This window comes from Colletotrichum gloeosporioides (genome assembly GCF_011800055.1).
Source record: "Colletotrichum gloeosporioides strain Lc1 chromosome Unknown consensus_35, whole genome shotgun sequence".
Taxonomy (NCBI): Eukaryota; Fungi; Ascomycota; class Sordariomycetes; order Glomerellales; family Glomerellaceae; genus Colletotrichum; species Colletotrichum gloeosporioides.
The window spans coordinates 363,814-379,580 of record NW_025544680.1 but is presented as its reverse complement, the minus strand read 5'-3'; the positions used below and the strand labels follow the sequence as shown (position 1 = coordinate 379,580).

Sequence of the window (15,767 nt, the reverse complement as noted above, 5' to 3'; positions counted from 1 at the left end):
GGCGGCTGAAAGAGAGGGGGTGAGAGACGGTGACCCGCGCGACGGTAACGGTATCCGTACACTGAGGAGGGCCAGACGGCGAGGCAAGGGACTGTGCGGACGCATTCTGTCCTCCAGGCTGCGAAAGGCTCAGCAGGAAAGAAACAGGATAGCAGCAGAGGCAAACGCAGCCAGCCAGGCGAGTAAGGGCGTACGTGCAGACGCCAGAAGCCCCTAAAGCAATAACAAAGTGTGCGTATATGTCTGGCCCGAATGTGTGCGAATATTTGCGTGTATGCGTGCGGGAAGGCATGAACGAACCCAAGACGGACGGCACAAGAGAAAGAGAATGTCAGCGTGGTTTGGTCTCGTTGATCAGGCGGTGTTGTAGAGTTCCAGAGACGGGGCGGCGAGGATTGAGCGGCTTGGAAAACCAGCAGAATCTGCGACCGAGAATCGGGGGTTTCCATGGCTTTCATCCCGTTAAGACGACGACATGAGGCCAGGCAGATTATGCGCAATTTTTTAAAAATAGGAGATGCCCGAGTGACATGGCAGCTTGGTGTTGGCTGCTTGTGGCCGCATGTACCTCTCGCCTCCGTGTGGCCGTCTCTGCCTGCACTCGCACCATTCCCGTGTGCTGCCTGAAGGCTACGAGTGGACATTCTTTTCTGATCGGGAGGCGATCCAGGTCACCATCCAGTCTCGGGCGCCAGGGGTACTGCCACACAGCGTGCGCGATGAGAGACAAGTCGGAGGACCCTCAAGGACTTGGAGCCTGGAGGAAGAAGGGACCAAGGGAGAATGGCCCAATGGGATCGGTGCAGGCCAACCGAGACGGCCCCTCGCCCCCATTCACGAGAGCGAGTCCAGCCGGGCCGCCCACAAGTCGCCCCCAATGCAGCCAGTACCTTGAGCCAGCGCTCGACGCTCGACGGAGAGCTTCTGGCCTGCATTCTGCGGTGTCTTTGAATGCCTGCCTGGGCAAAGACAAGATCCAATGGGACAGAGTTCGGCGAGCCGGTAGAGTTAGAAGGGCGTCTAGAGTTTGTACCAGCGCACGCTACCGTGTTGGGTAAAGACTTGGAAAGGTTAGTACTCGAGAGATACATCTGGGCAGGCATCCGCTGACGAGAAAAAGGCTGAGGACTCAGGACTCCAGGAGTGACTTTCGACTTCGATTGGAAAATGTGCCACTGCGACAAGGGCAGCAGCCAGCAGCTCCCCGCTGCGCAGCGTCGCGTCGCTCTTGTCTCGAGTCTCAACTCAACTTCCCGCGCTCCCTTCTCATTGGGCACAACAGCCATCTGAGAATGACCGACGGGGTCTTACGGCAAGGGCCTAATATCATCGTGCATGGAGCTGTTCTGTTGTCGCTGCTCCTCCTCCTGCTTCTCCCTCCACTCCCTGCAGCTACACACACCTCACAGTCGGTCCGCCCAGTCATGGTCCACTGGCCTTGCTGCCTGCGACTTGCAGACCTGCATTTTGCATGCGACATGTCGTCGGAGTCGACAAACAAGTCGGCGATTCAGATGGCAATCTTGTCGGGATTGGTGCCGCCGCCAGACTGAAAATGCCGTCTCGCCTGCAAGTCGACCACCGCTGTCACCCGCGAGATTGATGACTGCAGCAAACCAGGCCTCCACGACCATCTGCCACCATCACCGCTCCGTCTTCTTCATGCTTCCGTCATGCGTCGCTCTCCAACAGAAACGCCCACAGTTTGCACCAGGGCATGTCATCATCATCAACATTGCATCAAAACGTCGGCAATGACTGCCCATGTTCGCCTCCTCCAGATCGTCCCCTCAAAAAGCGCTGCGACCTCAACAATCCCACGCCGCCCTTACTGAGTAGGTAGACTCTTTCGCTGCGCCCATGGAGGTAGATAGATGGCTTTGCTGGCTTTCGTCTTCTCCGAACCGGCTCACCCCTCATCTGGGACAGCCAGGTCGGCCTCCAAATGTTCGGTAAATGGCACGCTGCCTTAAACTTTACGCGACATGGCGACAAGGGGTATTGCCTTTTGAGCTGCTTAGGTGTCATCAATCCGCCTCAGCAGTCATAGTTATACAAGTACCGGTACTTGTACCAGTCGTATCTTGTCAATGCTTCCACCCAGCGCAACTGCGCACCTTGAAATGCGACTACGCGCGGCGCCTTTGCGCATCTTTCGCTTTTGCTCTCACCACCTGGCGCTGCTATTGGAGCGACACGTCTCGGGTCCTCGATCCAGCAACGCCCTGGCTGATCCTCAAGCACCTGTACAACGTAAAGGAGACAGTGGTGCACGCAGCGAGCGGCCTGGCCTCGCCTCGCCTCGAGTAGCCGTCGTGTTTCTTTTCTTCCTGCGCCCTGATCAGATCGACATGGGAAAGGGCGCTACTTGGCTTTTCGCCCCCGCCCGTCCTCCCTCCAACAACTGACAGTCAGCAGCCCAGGCAAAACAGACAAACAAAACAAAGAGTCGCGACTCTCGAGCGCCCATCCGCCTCCAGCTGGCGTCAGGACTCCCGACATGATTCGCGGCCTGTGTTTTGTTGGCTAGGATCTCCCTGTCCAGCAATTGCATGCTCGAGGCCTAACAAAAAGTTTGCGACACTGATAGCCCAGGCGACATGCTGAAGTGCCCGGTACATGAAGTACCTTACCTACGGCCGGCCTACAGTCCGTACGGTACCCCAGTTTTCGTCCAAGAAGCAGGTTGGCCCATCCCTCGCACGTCTCTCACCATCGTCCGCTACAGCGGAAGCCCTTCCTGCGCTGGCTTCCCTGCACTCGACACAACTGTGATTGGGTCGTGGCCGGACGGGCGACCATGCGACCCTAAAAAGAACAGCTTCCCATCGTGGGCAATGCATAAGGTGGGTGTGGCTCCTGCTGTTGTGGCTACCTTTTCCTCAGGTAATCATCCATGCAGCAGCACGCCTCTTGAATCGCGGGAATCTGGTTGTCCAATCACGAAACCTGCGCACTCGGGACTTGGAGATGGTTAGATCGGAAGCCGGGCCACGCTGCGCTGGCCCTGACACCGGAGAGCTTGAGGAGGACAGAGCTTGTGACGGGGGGAGAGAGAGGGAGAGACGCCTGTTCAGCGAGAGGCAAGAGGAAAGCGTAGGCGGGCCACTTGGCTCTTATGCTGATGTCGTAGACTGCCTGCTTGGACCTGTCCACGGGACCAGGACTTCAGGGATCTTCCAGCGATACCTGCACAGTCGAAACGGCCCAGCTGCTTTTTGTGACATGGCTCCAGCTGTCGCAAAGGCGAGCGCGGGTGGAGGCGAAAGCTGGCTGCTTGGATGATGAAGAAGGGATTTCAATCGCGCCATCTCCGTCGCCCAATGCGGCTCTGACAGGTTGATAAGGATTCGTGCTTCAATTCGAACCATTCGCCGTGACAAAGTGCCATCCGCACAGAGGCTGCTTGGAGATCAACTTTGAAGCTGCGCTGATAACGAATGCAATGTGGGATTCGAGGGGACATGCAAAAAGTGGAAATTCAAGATGGCTCGAGCGTCCCTGGCGTGCACCAACGAATAAAGGTACATGTTGGGCGACTGAAAGCCATTGTTTACAGTCTTTTCAACTGTCGCAAACTCGGAATCGCGTCGATGTAAAGTGAATAGATGTGCTCTGCTGATGTCTGGCAGCCTTCTGCCCATAATGATCATGATAATTACCACGTCTTTCGCCCATGGAGCTGCTCTGTCGCAATCTGGCCCATGTATCTGCAGCACTCGTACCTTCATGTCGCCATGGTCGCTGTGGAGAGAAACGGCGCTTGTGCCAACCAAGGTCCACCCCGTGCGGCGAATCAGAGGCATCCTTGATTGCCCCCATGACGTTCTCCCCCCGAACCCAGCCCCATTGCTCACCACCTGCCAACCACAGCCTCTTGCAGGAACTACTCCATCCATCTATCTACCCGCTACCTTGCTTGCCTCGCCAGCCATCTCTACAACGCTAAGCTTCGAGCCTCGGACATCGACGACTTCACGCCGAGCCATATCGCCAAACGTCGATATCTCTCCCGTTCGAGCACTCACAATCCTATTCCCTTAACAATCACCTACCGAAATAACATTAAACCTTTATTCGCGATGAGGTTCGCTACCGCCGTCATCGCCTTCCTCTCCGCTGGTCTCGCACCGGTTGGTGCCAGCGTCCTCGTCCAGAGAGACCAATCCGTCATCGTCAACGAGGCTTCCAAGGTCCCTGGCGAGTCTCCTCTGGAGTTCTGCGATAAGGACCACAGCAAGGACGTCGTCTCCATCGAGAGCGTCGACCTTTCCCCCAACCCTCCTCAGGCGTACGTCCCGTTTGCCCTGCGTACATCTCCCGCCGATGATGGTGATGATGACGCACTACAACCACCCGCATCGTGAAACAAACATCAGCTAACACAGCGTTTCAGTGGTAAGGAACTCATCATCAAGGCTTCCGGTACCGTCAAGGAGACCATCGAGAAGGGCGCCTACGTCCTATTGCAGGTCAAGTACGGCCTGATTCGTCTTATCAGCACGAAGGCGGACCTCTGCGAGCAGATTGAGAACGTCGACCTCGAGTGCCCCATCGAGAAGGGCGTCCTGAGCATTACCAAGTCTGTCGAGCTTCCCAACGAGATTCCCTCTGTGAGTTTGACCCTGCTGCTCTCTCTTGCCGCCCCGTTGCTGAACCAATATACAGGGCAAGTACACCGTCTTCGCTGATGTCTACACCGCCGACGACGAGCCCATCACTTGCTTGACCGCCTCTGTCGTCTTCTCCCGCAGCCAGAAGAAGAGCTTCTTCAGTCTCGAGCTTTAAAGTAATAATCACAAGCATCACGATGGTTTCACGATGACGGAGTATGAGCATGGGTTACAGTTGCACGTAGCGATACGCATCCAGATTGACGTTGAGGGGACTTCCATATCATAGCTCGGCCTTAGCATTAGCACCTTGGAACACACTGCCACTCAAACAGGGTGCTTCTTCTGCCTTTCAAATGGTTTTTCTGCGTAGGAGTGTCGGCATAATGAGGTACATAGGGTAGCGAGTGCTAGACTGATAGCTCTCGATTTATTTCATGACAGACCAACCTGGTCCGTCCATAATCTGCACTCTCTACCCCCCATAACAACGATTTTCCCAATCTTGATTACTCTGAGATGACGCGAGCACACGTTTACTCGCCAAACAACCTGCGCACTCTGCGCAGAACACTGTCCTTCTCTGGGTCATACGGGTGGTCCTTGGACGGAATCTCGAGGACGGTCGGGAATGCGGCAGTGTAGGTATCAATGCGGTGTCGTATGCGGTCGGCAACCTGTCCTCCTGTTAACGATGACCTTGCGAAGCCCTCCTGTTCTCGATGCAACTGACGTGCTGGTTGATCAGAACGATGCCAATGTCCTTCCTTGTGGTGAACGACTCGAACGCGGACTCGATCGCAGCGGTATCGGTCTTGCTATCCACGACCAAGAAGTTCTTCTCCTGGTCGGCTCCTGTGCTAACGTGCTGCACAATCCATCAGTAACCGTCGGTTCGTAGCTGTCGCTCATGCGAGGGGACGTACTCCAATGCCTGCGAGGAGGAGACCGGTGACCGAGTCCTGTCGAGGCCGTCAGCAAAGACAATCGCAGAGATATCATCGGTATCGGGTCATCTGACCTCGTCGCCAATGACGGCGAGGAACTGCCGGTCCTTGTAATCTGCTTGTGAAGCCATCCTGGCGGGTGACTTGATGCGGGTTGCAGGAGAACTTGCGATGCCCAAGAGTCGACGAGCGGATTGACGTACTGCCTTGATTACCTACTGCGGCGGCGGAACAGCCGCAGACGGCACCTTGCGTGGAACTGTTAGCGCTTCGCCGCCAGGTACTGCCTGCTGTAGCACAGCGCTACTAACAGCCACTGAACCTTCCAGTGAACCCCACTGCAGCAGATACGTACCTGCCTCCCGACGTGGACATCCAAATTGGGGCCGCCTAACAGAGGGTACCTTACCCCTGTCAGAAGCTCCTGCCTGGCGGGACAACATCCCCAAAAATCAATAGACCCAGACTTCTTTGTAAACAATTTCAACCAGCGACAACAACCACCTTCGGCCTCGTCGCCCCCTCCCGTCGACCCCTTCTAGACCAACAATCATCAGATCGACGAAAACGACTTTGCGAGCCGCAATCGCAAACCCGACGAGATGCCGCGCCTTGTGAGGAAGAAGCCGCTTTCCGAGCGCGTGAAAGCGTGGCTCAACCCGATAGATACTCTGCTTTGGTTGTCTGAGGAGCTGGAAACAAGAGACTGGGACTCAAAGGCACTGGGGACGCAACTCGGACTTGGATTCAACTTCGTCTTTCTTCTGGCCAGAGCTAATAGCCTCACGTCGGAAGTTGAGGACGATGTATTCAACGACGCGGGTTCCGGCAGCTTCATCACCTTCGTAGTAAGTCACCAGTATCACCGTATGACTGCCGCATCGCACAGGCTAACTTGTCTTCAGATTCGCCCGCTCGTTTGGATTCTGGGCGTTCTTTCCTTCGCCAACGCCTTTTACGCGATGACCCGAACGAGGCAATACCGGCTGTTCCAAGTCAACATTGATGACAAGCCGCATACCCCCTCTGCGCAACGGGTCAAGGCCAACCTAGATCCGTCCGCATCTTCCCCTCTCCGAAAACTTGGAAACCTATTGGTTCCCGAGACTGCTGAGTCGCGAGCTCATCCCGACCAAGTTCATGACGTGTGGGAGCTGAGCGTTTGGGACCCCCTGCCGGTTTCCTTGCAGCTCTTCTGCCTCTTCAGCCCCGGTCACGTCCTTGTCTACATGATGTTCCTGCCGCTGGTTCCCTTGGATCCTCGGCCTAGTGTGACTGTCTTCAACTGCATCGTATTGCAACTCATTCTCTCGGCACAGCTCCTTTTCATCCAGTCTCGGTACGCCCAGCAGATCAAGGACACGGCCATCATTCACAAGGAAGTCCTCCACGAGTACGATACCAAGTTTGTGCGTCCGCGCCTTCACCCGGTCGTTCGCGATGTCGGTACGCAGTGCTCTCCAGAAGAATCGAAGGATGAGGAGTCCTTCGTCGAAGTCGGCACTCCTACTACCCTCATCAAGAAGGAATTTGTCACGACGCCCAACCCCCACGTTAAGCAGGACGAGCCCGTGTACACACCGCCGACCAGCAGTTTCGCTTCTCGCCTATTCACGCCCACGACGAGCCGCCGCTCTGAGGCCTTTACGCCAGTCCCCAGCACGAGATCGGTTCGACAGAGCCTGCCTACCGGGTACCAGTCCACTTCCACTTCAACTTCGAACATGGCCCCAAACACCGGATCGACAAACTTTGGAGGCAACATGGGGGTATTCACCCACGCGAACTCGCCCTTGAAGAAGGCAACCAGCCTGCATGATGTGAACCAGGCTTTCATGTCTCCTCGCAATTCGCGAGAAATGGCGGCGCTGGAGCAGCGCAGGGGAGGGAGCCCGGTGAAGGCTGGAAGTCCGCTTAAGCAGTCTGAGACAAGAAGGTCTACCGGCTCCGATGCTCTCGAGAACAATATGAACTCGGCTTCATACAACCCCTTTGCTAGCGCGAAGAGGAACAGAAGTCTGCAACAAGGAGAACGATACCCGTCAAGGTGGTCAGGGTTTCACTAAGGGAGACTGAGAGAAGGACATACACTGCATAGATGGAGGCGAAATTGCTTCAGCGGACTTTGTTTTTGCTTGATGGCTCCGAACTGTATCGACATTAGCAGCATATGGCGGCGTTGGGTTTGGGCGGCGGGCGGTCATTCCGGGCTGGTGTTTATTCTTATTAAACCCATAATTCAAATTTCACTTGATACATAAGTTTGCTTGATTTGCGTGTCGTACTCTCAACGTTAGTGATGATCCGAAGCCACTGTCAAAGCGTTCTGAATATGCCAATACCAGTAAGCTGAATCAAGATTCTCATGGTTCACGTCTCGGGGGAATCTCATGCTGTGCAAACTGCAATTCAGTGCGGGCTCTGTCTGGTGTAGCAAGTGTATTAATCTGAGACATGTCCCCTTTCCATGATTCGTCCTCTTAGTTGTGGATGACAAGCGTTTGCTGCAAGATCTCGTGGCCCTCGCATCATTGCCCGTCGTCCATCCAATTCGTTATGTCGTCCTAACCTCGTTGCCAGTCGTCCATCCAATCCTCTCATTCCGTCTTAATCAAATTCCTAAACCAACACATGGTAATTTCGTCCCATCATCCAAGTTCGTTTTCGGTTGTGTAAAGTACGATGACTTGGGAGTGCCATCTGGATGGTAAGCAATTAGCCCATGGTTCCATGAGATAGGAAAAAAGACATGAAAAAAGAAAGAAGATACTTGCCCCGATGCAAAAGTCCAGTGTTTGGCTGGATCTCTGAAAGTTGTAGCCATGCAGTTTGCTTGAGACAACCTTCAAAGTAAATCGACCGATTGGTCGTAAACGTCGCGTATGGCTTCATCAAAATCCCAAGCGAAGTCATAAGTCGGACCAGGCACAGCCTGCACAAAGTCGTCGAGGTTCGCCTCCAAGTCCTCAAATTCTTCGTCACCGTCTCCGGCCTCATTCTCTGGTTCTTGCAGATGCCAATCTTCCTGACGCGGCGCCAGGAGTGCGTCAGCCGGCAGCTTTCTGTTGCAACACTCCTCGGTCCAGTTGCCAGCCTCATACTCGACGAAGATCTTTGCATGTAGCTTGAGACCAGTAAACTCCTTCAGAGCAGGGTCCCAAGCGTCTTCCTCATACTCGTGAGGGCCGCGTGGGTATTCCTCCCGGAAGGATCTTCGTCCATGTATGTCGAGTTCTTTGCGGAATCTTTCCATGTACCACTCCACGTGTTCAAGAAAATCATCGCCCTCGCACCATCCATTGATTTCTCTCTGCCATGCAGGGGTGTGAATGAGATCGCGGAGTTTGCATCGGCGCTTGGGGGCCTCAAAGGCCTCTTTAGTCCATCCATTGAAATCATCGACTGAGGAGCTTACAAAGACCTGCGTGATGGTCTCTAGCTCACGGAGGACGTCGAAGATAGTGTCAGTGACTATGCCGGGGAACTCACGCGTCGCAACAGCCAAGTGACGGACTTCCCAGAACATTGAGTCCAAGCCAGGCTCACGGGCCAGGCAATCGATGACAAGATTGCTGTCACCAATGTCCTGCAAGTTGGCTCGTGTGCAGAAGAGAGTGTCAAACTCTGGCCGGAAAAAGCGAAATGGGACGCGCGCGGTGGTGCCCTGGTGAGTAGTGAACCGAACACCACTCAACTTGAAGTTTTGGGCGAACGTTCGAGACTCCTGGCATACATGCATCACAACCGGGTAAGCTATGTACACAATGAAGAGTTTGCGTGGGTACTGCCATCGCTTCTTGAGCATGCCGGGGTGCGCGATGCACACTTCTGGTTCATCCTCCGGAAGGGCGAACTTCCAGATGGCGTCGCGCAGCTCCATGGGAAGCCTCTGGAAATATTCGAACATCTTGCTGTTCTTGTTGAGAGGCAGGTTCTTGTTGTTGCTCAATTGTAGGGGTTCATGGCCGGGTGAGGTGTTTTTGGTTTGGGTGGTGATGGTAGAGATTGGTGTGGGGGAAGGGATGTTGCTAATAGGGAAGTTGTAGAGTGAAGAGTGAAAACTTTGAAGGGTGAGGGAGGAGAAGTTGAGGGCAAAGAAGAACTGCTTGGTTTGTTGTTGCAATTCGTGGCAGCCACAGAGGAGGAAGGCACAGTTCCAAGGGGAAGGAGAGAACACTCCGTCCCTGAGCACCAGCCCTCAGTCCTAAGGCCGGTAGGGCAATGACCAAAACAGTTGAGAATGAGCTGCCAGTAATTTCATAGTTGTATTACATTCATAGTTATTGCCATCAGCTTCGTTGTCTTCATACTCCTGCAGTTGAGGCTATCGTCGTCTGAGGTAGTTCCTGCCGCTTTGGGAAACCGGGATATCCTTCACTCAACCTGGTCCTTGCACATGGGTTGACAACGTCTCTGCAGGACATCCCCGGCGACATTTTCATGGTTCTGGGGGCACCTCAAAATTGTTTGTTTACTTTCTATCCTACAGCATTTCTATCCCGCAGCACCCCAGGCCAACGATGTCAGTCCACTCTGCCCCAGACTCCGACCAGCAAATCTCCCCATCGTTTCGTATCTTCCCTCGACGACCTGGGCAGGAGCGGTCAGAGGACTCGGTTCACAAGCCGACATTTAGCTCTCGTCTGAGGAGTCTTTTGCCCAGCTACCGGGCTGAGAAGGGCGGCACTCTTCGAGCCAAAGGATATTAGGAGACCAGCGAGACGCAGAAGACGAAGACTCGTCGCTCCCAACGCGGCTCGTCTCGAGTGAATCAGGGCTCTAACCACATTTCCAACCTGAAAACCGCGGAGACTGTTTCCCATGAGAAAGGTCGCTCTGTCGAGTCTCGTCGTGAGGAGGGTAGTACCAAAGCAAACACCACGGCAACCAGAACGACCCGAGCCGAGAGAAGCATCGAGGAACGCCGCTTAGTCCATTCCCAGCGAAGGCTCCTCAAGGAAAGCGGCGACTATCTCGGCGTCCAGGGATTCAATCCTGACACAGGAGAATTAGACATCATCACACCCTCGACGAGCAGCTCCGCAACCTGGGCACTCGACCCAAAGTTAGCCTCGTTCCAAAAGACGCAAAGGAAACCCCTCGATGCCCGCAGAGGAGCCACAGTTCTGACGGAAAAGGACACCAAAAGTGTCTTGGACCGGGAGAAGGAGCGATTTGCGCGCAAAGATCGAGAAAAGGAGGAGCTTCGCAGAGCTCAGGAGAGAATACATTGGAATCGGAATCGTCAGCAGTGGTCATCTGCACAAGAACCCAACCTCAGTCCTATAGCGCAGTCATCGGCCGGCATGTCGAACCACGGTAAGCTATACATGACCCGATTGTATTGAGCCGAGGGTGTAAAAAATCACTCTTTTTCTAAACAGAATGACAGGTTCAGACAGGAAAGACGAACGGCCTATGCCGCAGCCACAGAGAGTTCAGGAGCTCCTCGAACCGGTTCGGAGAAGTCCTCCACGTCCTCTAGTACCTTCAGGCCCTCCTGGTCCCTCAGGTCCCAAGTCTCACCTACCGAAGCATGTACTCATTGACGACGACACCGGCTCTTCAGATACAGTACTGCATGGCGAGGGGAGCAACCGCCCTTCTCCTGTTGCCCGCCAGCTAAGAGGCAACGAGATATCCTTCGGCAAAATCAACACTGAAAGACCTCTTCCCGCCCTCCCGAGAGAGGACCAGCGCCAAAGATCCGGAGTGCCCGAGTTGCATATCACGCCTCCTTTAGCCTATCCAAGGCCTCGAAGTTCTACCCAGACCATCAGACCGGGTGGGTTCAGCAATATGCCCATTACGGATTCTTTTTTAGGCCAACGGTGCCGGGGGTCAGTCAACCCGGCAGACGAGCAAGTACCCCTGGGCGCTTCCAGCCAGACGGCGCCATCGAGCGTCGAAAAGAACGTTTCGCCAGGGCACAATCCCTTGGGGTTCCTCTACCAGGAACATTCGAGACGAACGGTCTCAGCAATGGACACTTGGATAACCCCGGAAGGCCAACAGGCGGACAAAGTCAGCGTCCAGCCCCTATCAACCAAGAACGGCGAGGCGCGACTCAAACACCTCCAGCCATGGGAGCAACAAGGCGACCTGAAGAAAGACTGGGATCCCCTGGAATCTTGCGAACTGGCGGATCTTCAAGGGGAAAAGACCCTGGGTTCACTACAGCAAGAGACAGGAGGACAGGCTCACATAACCGCAGTAAATCCGTCCGATTCGAAGATGAACAAAGTTCCGTCTCCCACCAACGAAGTTACAGCGACTTCGTCCCGGTCAAAGTTATGGTCGATATACCAAAGTCATCCGGCAAGCCCAAAGGCCATGAGCAGGAAAGAGGAGGTCGGGGCTTCGGTTCGGGATCTGCTGGACAACCATCTTGGCATGACAAAGTTCAAGTCAGCTCAAGAGAACCAATCTCTGACAACACCAGCAAGGCTACAAGGCGACTCGGCAACGGAAGTACATCTAGTCTGGGCCGCAAATCAGAAGAAGGCGGACGTGATGGCCGACGCTGCTCTCACACCCATCACCACCACTACTGGCTTCGACCAAAGTCTTGGTACGCCGAGCCAGTGCCGAAGGCCTACAAACCTCGAGGAGACACCAGAGAACGACAATTGGAGCGTAGTGGCACATCTACACTCAAGTCGACAGTTCAGCGATCAGATGTCAACGTCGACAGAAGACATTTCAACGACATCAATTCATTACAGATTCGACAGCCAAGCGCATGTTCTTCGAAAGGACCTCCCAAAAATGTCCCTTCCATACCAGCACAAAAGCCCAACGCCAGCGGCAAGAGAGAACACAGCTCTTCAATGCCAGTTCGATGGCCCAGCGGAGAGCATGACAGAAGAGGCCCCGATAAGTTCGGCACGTCACCAAGGCGCGAGCCAAATAATGACAAGACAGAAGGCAGTGGGACCAGTTCGTTACCGACCCAGCGAGCACACCTACAAAATCAAGACAGACCGCCCATCAAGACCGGACCGCCACCAATCCAGCCTTCCCATAATGAAATTGAGAAAGGACGGCCCAAGACTGCTGGGACGTTCCCGAGCCAGCAACCCAACGCCGTTGCCGAGAAAAGAAGGCCAGACGGCATCAGTTCGGTACCGCCTAGGTTTCCAGGGGCTCAGCCAGGACCTGGCTTCGACAGACCACGGCTTCAGGAAAACTCTACGAGGTCCTGCGACCCAAGAGGCGGCCGCGAAATCGTCTGTCAGCAGTTCCCCTACCAGCGAGAGCCCTCAGGCAAACTCAACGGGGAGCTCTGTCACATCACTCACGTCCACGTCTATGTCACCCCCGAACGAGTTGAAGGAAGCCGCCCCAGGCAACCTCAATCAAACCTTATGCCTGGAAGCGGCCAGAATAGCAATGGTCGAGTCGGGCAACAAGATGGTGGAAACTCTGAGAGACCATCGGGTGAACAAGGACAGCGACTCAAAGACTTCCAGCCTGAGGAGCTTGCCTGTCGATGGCGTACTCAGGACGAGGTTGAGAAATGGTCTCCACCTCGTCAGAGCAGCCAACAAGAGCAAGGCAATTTGGAAAGACATCATGTCGAATGGCGCGGTTTCGGACATGGCCAAAGACGCAAAGGCACTCCGGCTAGGGACGCGAGGCGATTGCAACATGAGCGGGGCAGTTTTGAACAGCAACGATATGCGGGCCGCGAAAACGGAGACGGTGAAGAACAGGACCTTGCTCCAGTTGGACGGGGCGAACGACATCGACTATACATACCGATTGAAGACGGATCAGCACGAAGCCGACGTGATCAAGCAGAAGGAAGTGAACCATTCCAGTCAGAAACAACAACAAATTCTCATCGACCAGACGAGGCCAGTCAACGTCAGTCCGAAAAAAGCGTGCGATTCCAACCAGAAAGAGGTCTGCAATACTCTCAAAACGACACAGCTACGCAGTCCTGTCAGTCAAGTCGATCCAGCCATGTTGAAGACTGGTTGCAGCATGTCGACAGCCCACGAGGTCGACAAGTCCGAAGACGGCGTCATCGAAGGTCGTTTGCGAAGGGAGGAGTGGCATAGACAGACACGGAAATACGCCACTCAAGGCAAGCAGCTCGCGATCAGCCTAGTTCAACTGTACTGGGAAGTCATATCACCATGCTTCGTTCCGACATCGCCTCTCCGGCAGAGACTGGACAGCAGCAAATCCACATGGACGGACGTTGGAATACTTGTGCTGGCGTTGATCGGCGGTTTCATGTTATTGGCGGTAGCAATCCGGCTGTCACAGGGAATAGCATGGATGATGCGGATGATGCGAAGTATCCTGGGGATTTGAAAGGCAAGCTGGGGAGGTTTGATTGCGATTCTCGGTTCCTGGCAGCCGACCATGACGAAAAAGGGAGGCTGTGGAGAGAAGCTTGTCGTTCGAGCCCAACCAACCGCCGATCGGCGCAGTAGGGACCGGGTTGGGTGTGCGGCCCTGCCACGCCGTACATCGGCTGGGTTGGGGGAGAGGGATTTGGTGATAAGGCAAGGCCGAAAGCGCAGTGCTCAATGATACGAGACTGACGGCCGCTGTTTGAGCTCGTGTGGGGTAGCGGTGCGGGACAAGCATGCATCGGGATAGGGGAGTGGTACGGCTAACGAGTAGCGTTGAGGCAGATTGAGGATACAAGTATTGATATGTGGCATGGCTAGTACTCATTAATCAGTGTTGTGCATCTGGCAGCGGGCGTCCGGGAGTGCGAGGTGCATGATCTATTCGGCACCTCGGGTGTAATCGTCAAGTTTTGTCGCGGCCTCCGGTTTAGCCTGGGACGGGGTGTTGGGATCACCGCAGGAGCCGCCGCCGATGCGGTGAGAATGTGATGCTGGGCAGGCAGCTGGCAACTTGCGAGTGGCTGCTGAGTGGCCGTCCGTAACCGTTTGGTCGGCCGGCGCCGATCTAGGCGTTCGGCGGTGGTTGTAATGCAGTTCTGCAGCGTCATCATCGAGTAAGCGATGAACGTCGGATGTTGCATCCATATGTGGGATGGGATTGTTAATCCGCGCGTACAGAGCTGTTTGCCAACATAATGATCTAGTGTCTAAGGACAAGACGGGAATACGTACCCTGCTGCCACTGCCGGTGCCGCTGGGATTGTTACTGCGACTCCCGGCAAGTGTTGTTGACAAGTAATATCCATAGGCAGTTGGCAAGAACCGGGATTAAGATTGGGACCGTTTGGTTTTTAAGCCTCTCATCAGCGATCACGCACATGAATCTTCATATGAGACCAACGCAGCAAGGGCAAAGAGCGGACGGCAAACGACGGATGGAAACGGGGGCGCAGCTGGGTCGCTCCGACTCAGAGATACAACTTCGGACACATGAGAATTCAAGTAGTTGCTGTTTTCGGCGGAACTGAGCCCCTGCGAGCCCATATTACTCGTCAGATTGCGGGCTCTTGCAGTCTCACGTGCGGGTTTGTAGTCAACCAGTGGCTCCCGTCTATGGATTCTAGGTGAGGTACCTAGTAGCAATAGAGAAAAAAACTGCTCCGGAGTCCCAAGTGAAGACTCATCGTAGAGGGGCGGCGCGCGTTGATGGCAGCGTTTGGAAGGTTCTGAGCGGACCCCTCGGTGCAGGGCCTCTGAGGGCTTCCAAGGGGGCGACGGGCCAATCCGCGGGCGCCATTTGCAAATCAGGGCGCTGTACCCCGCGTTCCGGCGACCGGACCCGCAGCTGGCTGGAGCTGACGCCTCCGATGATCGGAACAGAATTCGTGCCAAAGCTTCACGGCTTTGGCCAATTTGTTTTGCTGGGAAGGGTCAGGTACCTGGCATGGCGGGCACTTTTGTGAGGGCGCGGGGCAATGGGCTCGTAGTGTCCATGCTTGCTGCTGCGGTATCGTTGTTGATTCAGCGCGCCAACTCTAAGAGACTGGACTGGACCTTGGACCGGAGGTCACAGGAGGCAAGGCACCTGACGCAGAAGCAAAAGTAGGTACCTGGCCATGTTCCTCCTCTTCCATGTCTACCTACTCACCTGCCTTACCTAGCATTCTGGCTCCCTTTATTTGAAAGCTAGATACGAAGGCCTCCCGGTCCGGCAGATACATATTGAGCTGCTCGTCCCCCACATCCTACCACGACCTCCGACACAGGAATTTCCTACTCTTTCTTACACTCTTCCCTCTTCCCCTTTACGCCTCTTGTCTCGCGACAGCCTCTCCTGC

The 15,767-nt window shown here is 54.9% G+C and overlaps 5 protein-coding genes across 5 annotated transcripts; 3 read left to right on the top strand and 2 right to left on the bottom strand.

Annotated features, from left to right (window-relative positions):
• Positions 1–3,820: 3,820 nt before the first annotated feature.
• On the top strand, positions 3,821–4,788 carry GCG54_00008094 (Phosphatidylglycerol/phosphatidylinositol transfer protein; the record flags this gene model as incomplete). Its single annotated transcript, XM_045408066.1, has 4 exons — positions 3,821–3,825; positions 3,884–4,291; positions 4,397–4,613; positions 4,669–4,788. 4 exons carry the CDS (start codon positions 3,821–3,823, stop codon positions 4,786–4,788), a joined length of 750 nt encoding a protein of 249 aa, XP_045265738.1.
• A 361-nt stretch (positions 4,789–5,149) lies between these two features.
• On the bottom strand, positions 5,150–5,691 carry GCG54_00008093 (V-type proton ATPase subunit F; the record flags this gene model as incomplete). Its single annotated transcript, XM_045408065.1, has 4 exons — positions 5,150–5,290; positions 5,347–5,481; positions 5,540–5,575; positions 5,635–5,691. 4 exons carry the CDS (start codon positions 5,689–5,691, stop codon positions 5,150–5,152), a joined length of 369 nt encoding a protein of 122 aa, XP_045265737.1.
• A 471-nt stretch (positions 5,692–6,162) lies between these two features.
• GCG54_00008092 (uncharacterized protein) lies at positions 6,163–7,626 on the top strand (the record flags this gene model as incomplete). The annotated part of the gene is made up of 2 exons (XM_045408064.1): positions 6,163–6,408; positions 6,466–7,626. 2 exons carry the CDS (start codon positions 6,163–6,165, stop codon positions 7,624–7,626), a joined length of 1,407 nt encoding a protein of 468 aa, XP_045265736.1.
• A 779-nt stretch (positions 7,627–8,405) lies between these two features.
• GCG54_00008091 (uncharacterized protein) lies at positions 8,406–9,467 on the bottom strand (the record flags this gene model as incomplete). Its single annotated transcript, XM_045408063.1, has 1 exon — positions 8,406–9,467. One exon carries the CDS (start codon positions 9,465–9,467, stop codon positions 8,406–8,408), a length of 1,062 nt encoding a protein of 353 aa, XP_045265735.1.
• Positions 9,468–10,080: 613 nt separating this feature from the next.
• Positions 10,081–13,885, top strand: GCG54_00008090 (uncharacterized protein; the record flags this gene model as incomplete). Its single annotated transcript, XM_045408062.1, has 3 exons — positions 10,081–10,176; positions 10,270–10,879; positions 10,953–13,885. The coding sequence occupies 3 exons, from the start codon at positions 10,081–10,083 to the stop codon at positions 13,883–13,885; spliced, it is 3,639 nt and encodes a 1,212-aa protein (XP_045265734.1).
• Between the last annotated feature and the right edge of the window lie 1,882 nt (positions 13,886–15,767).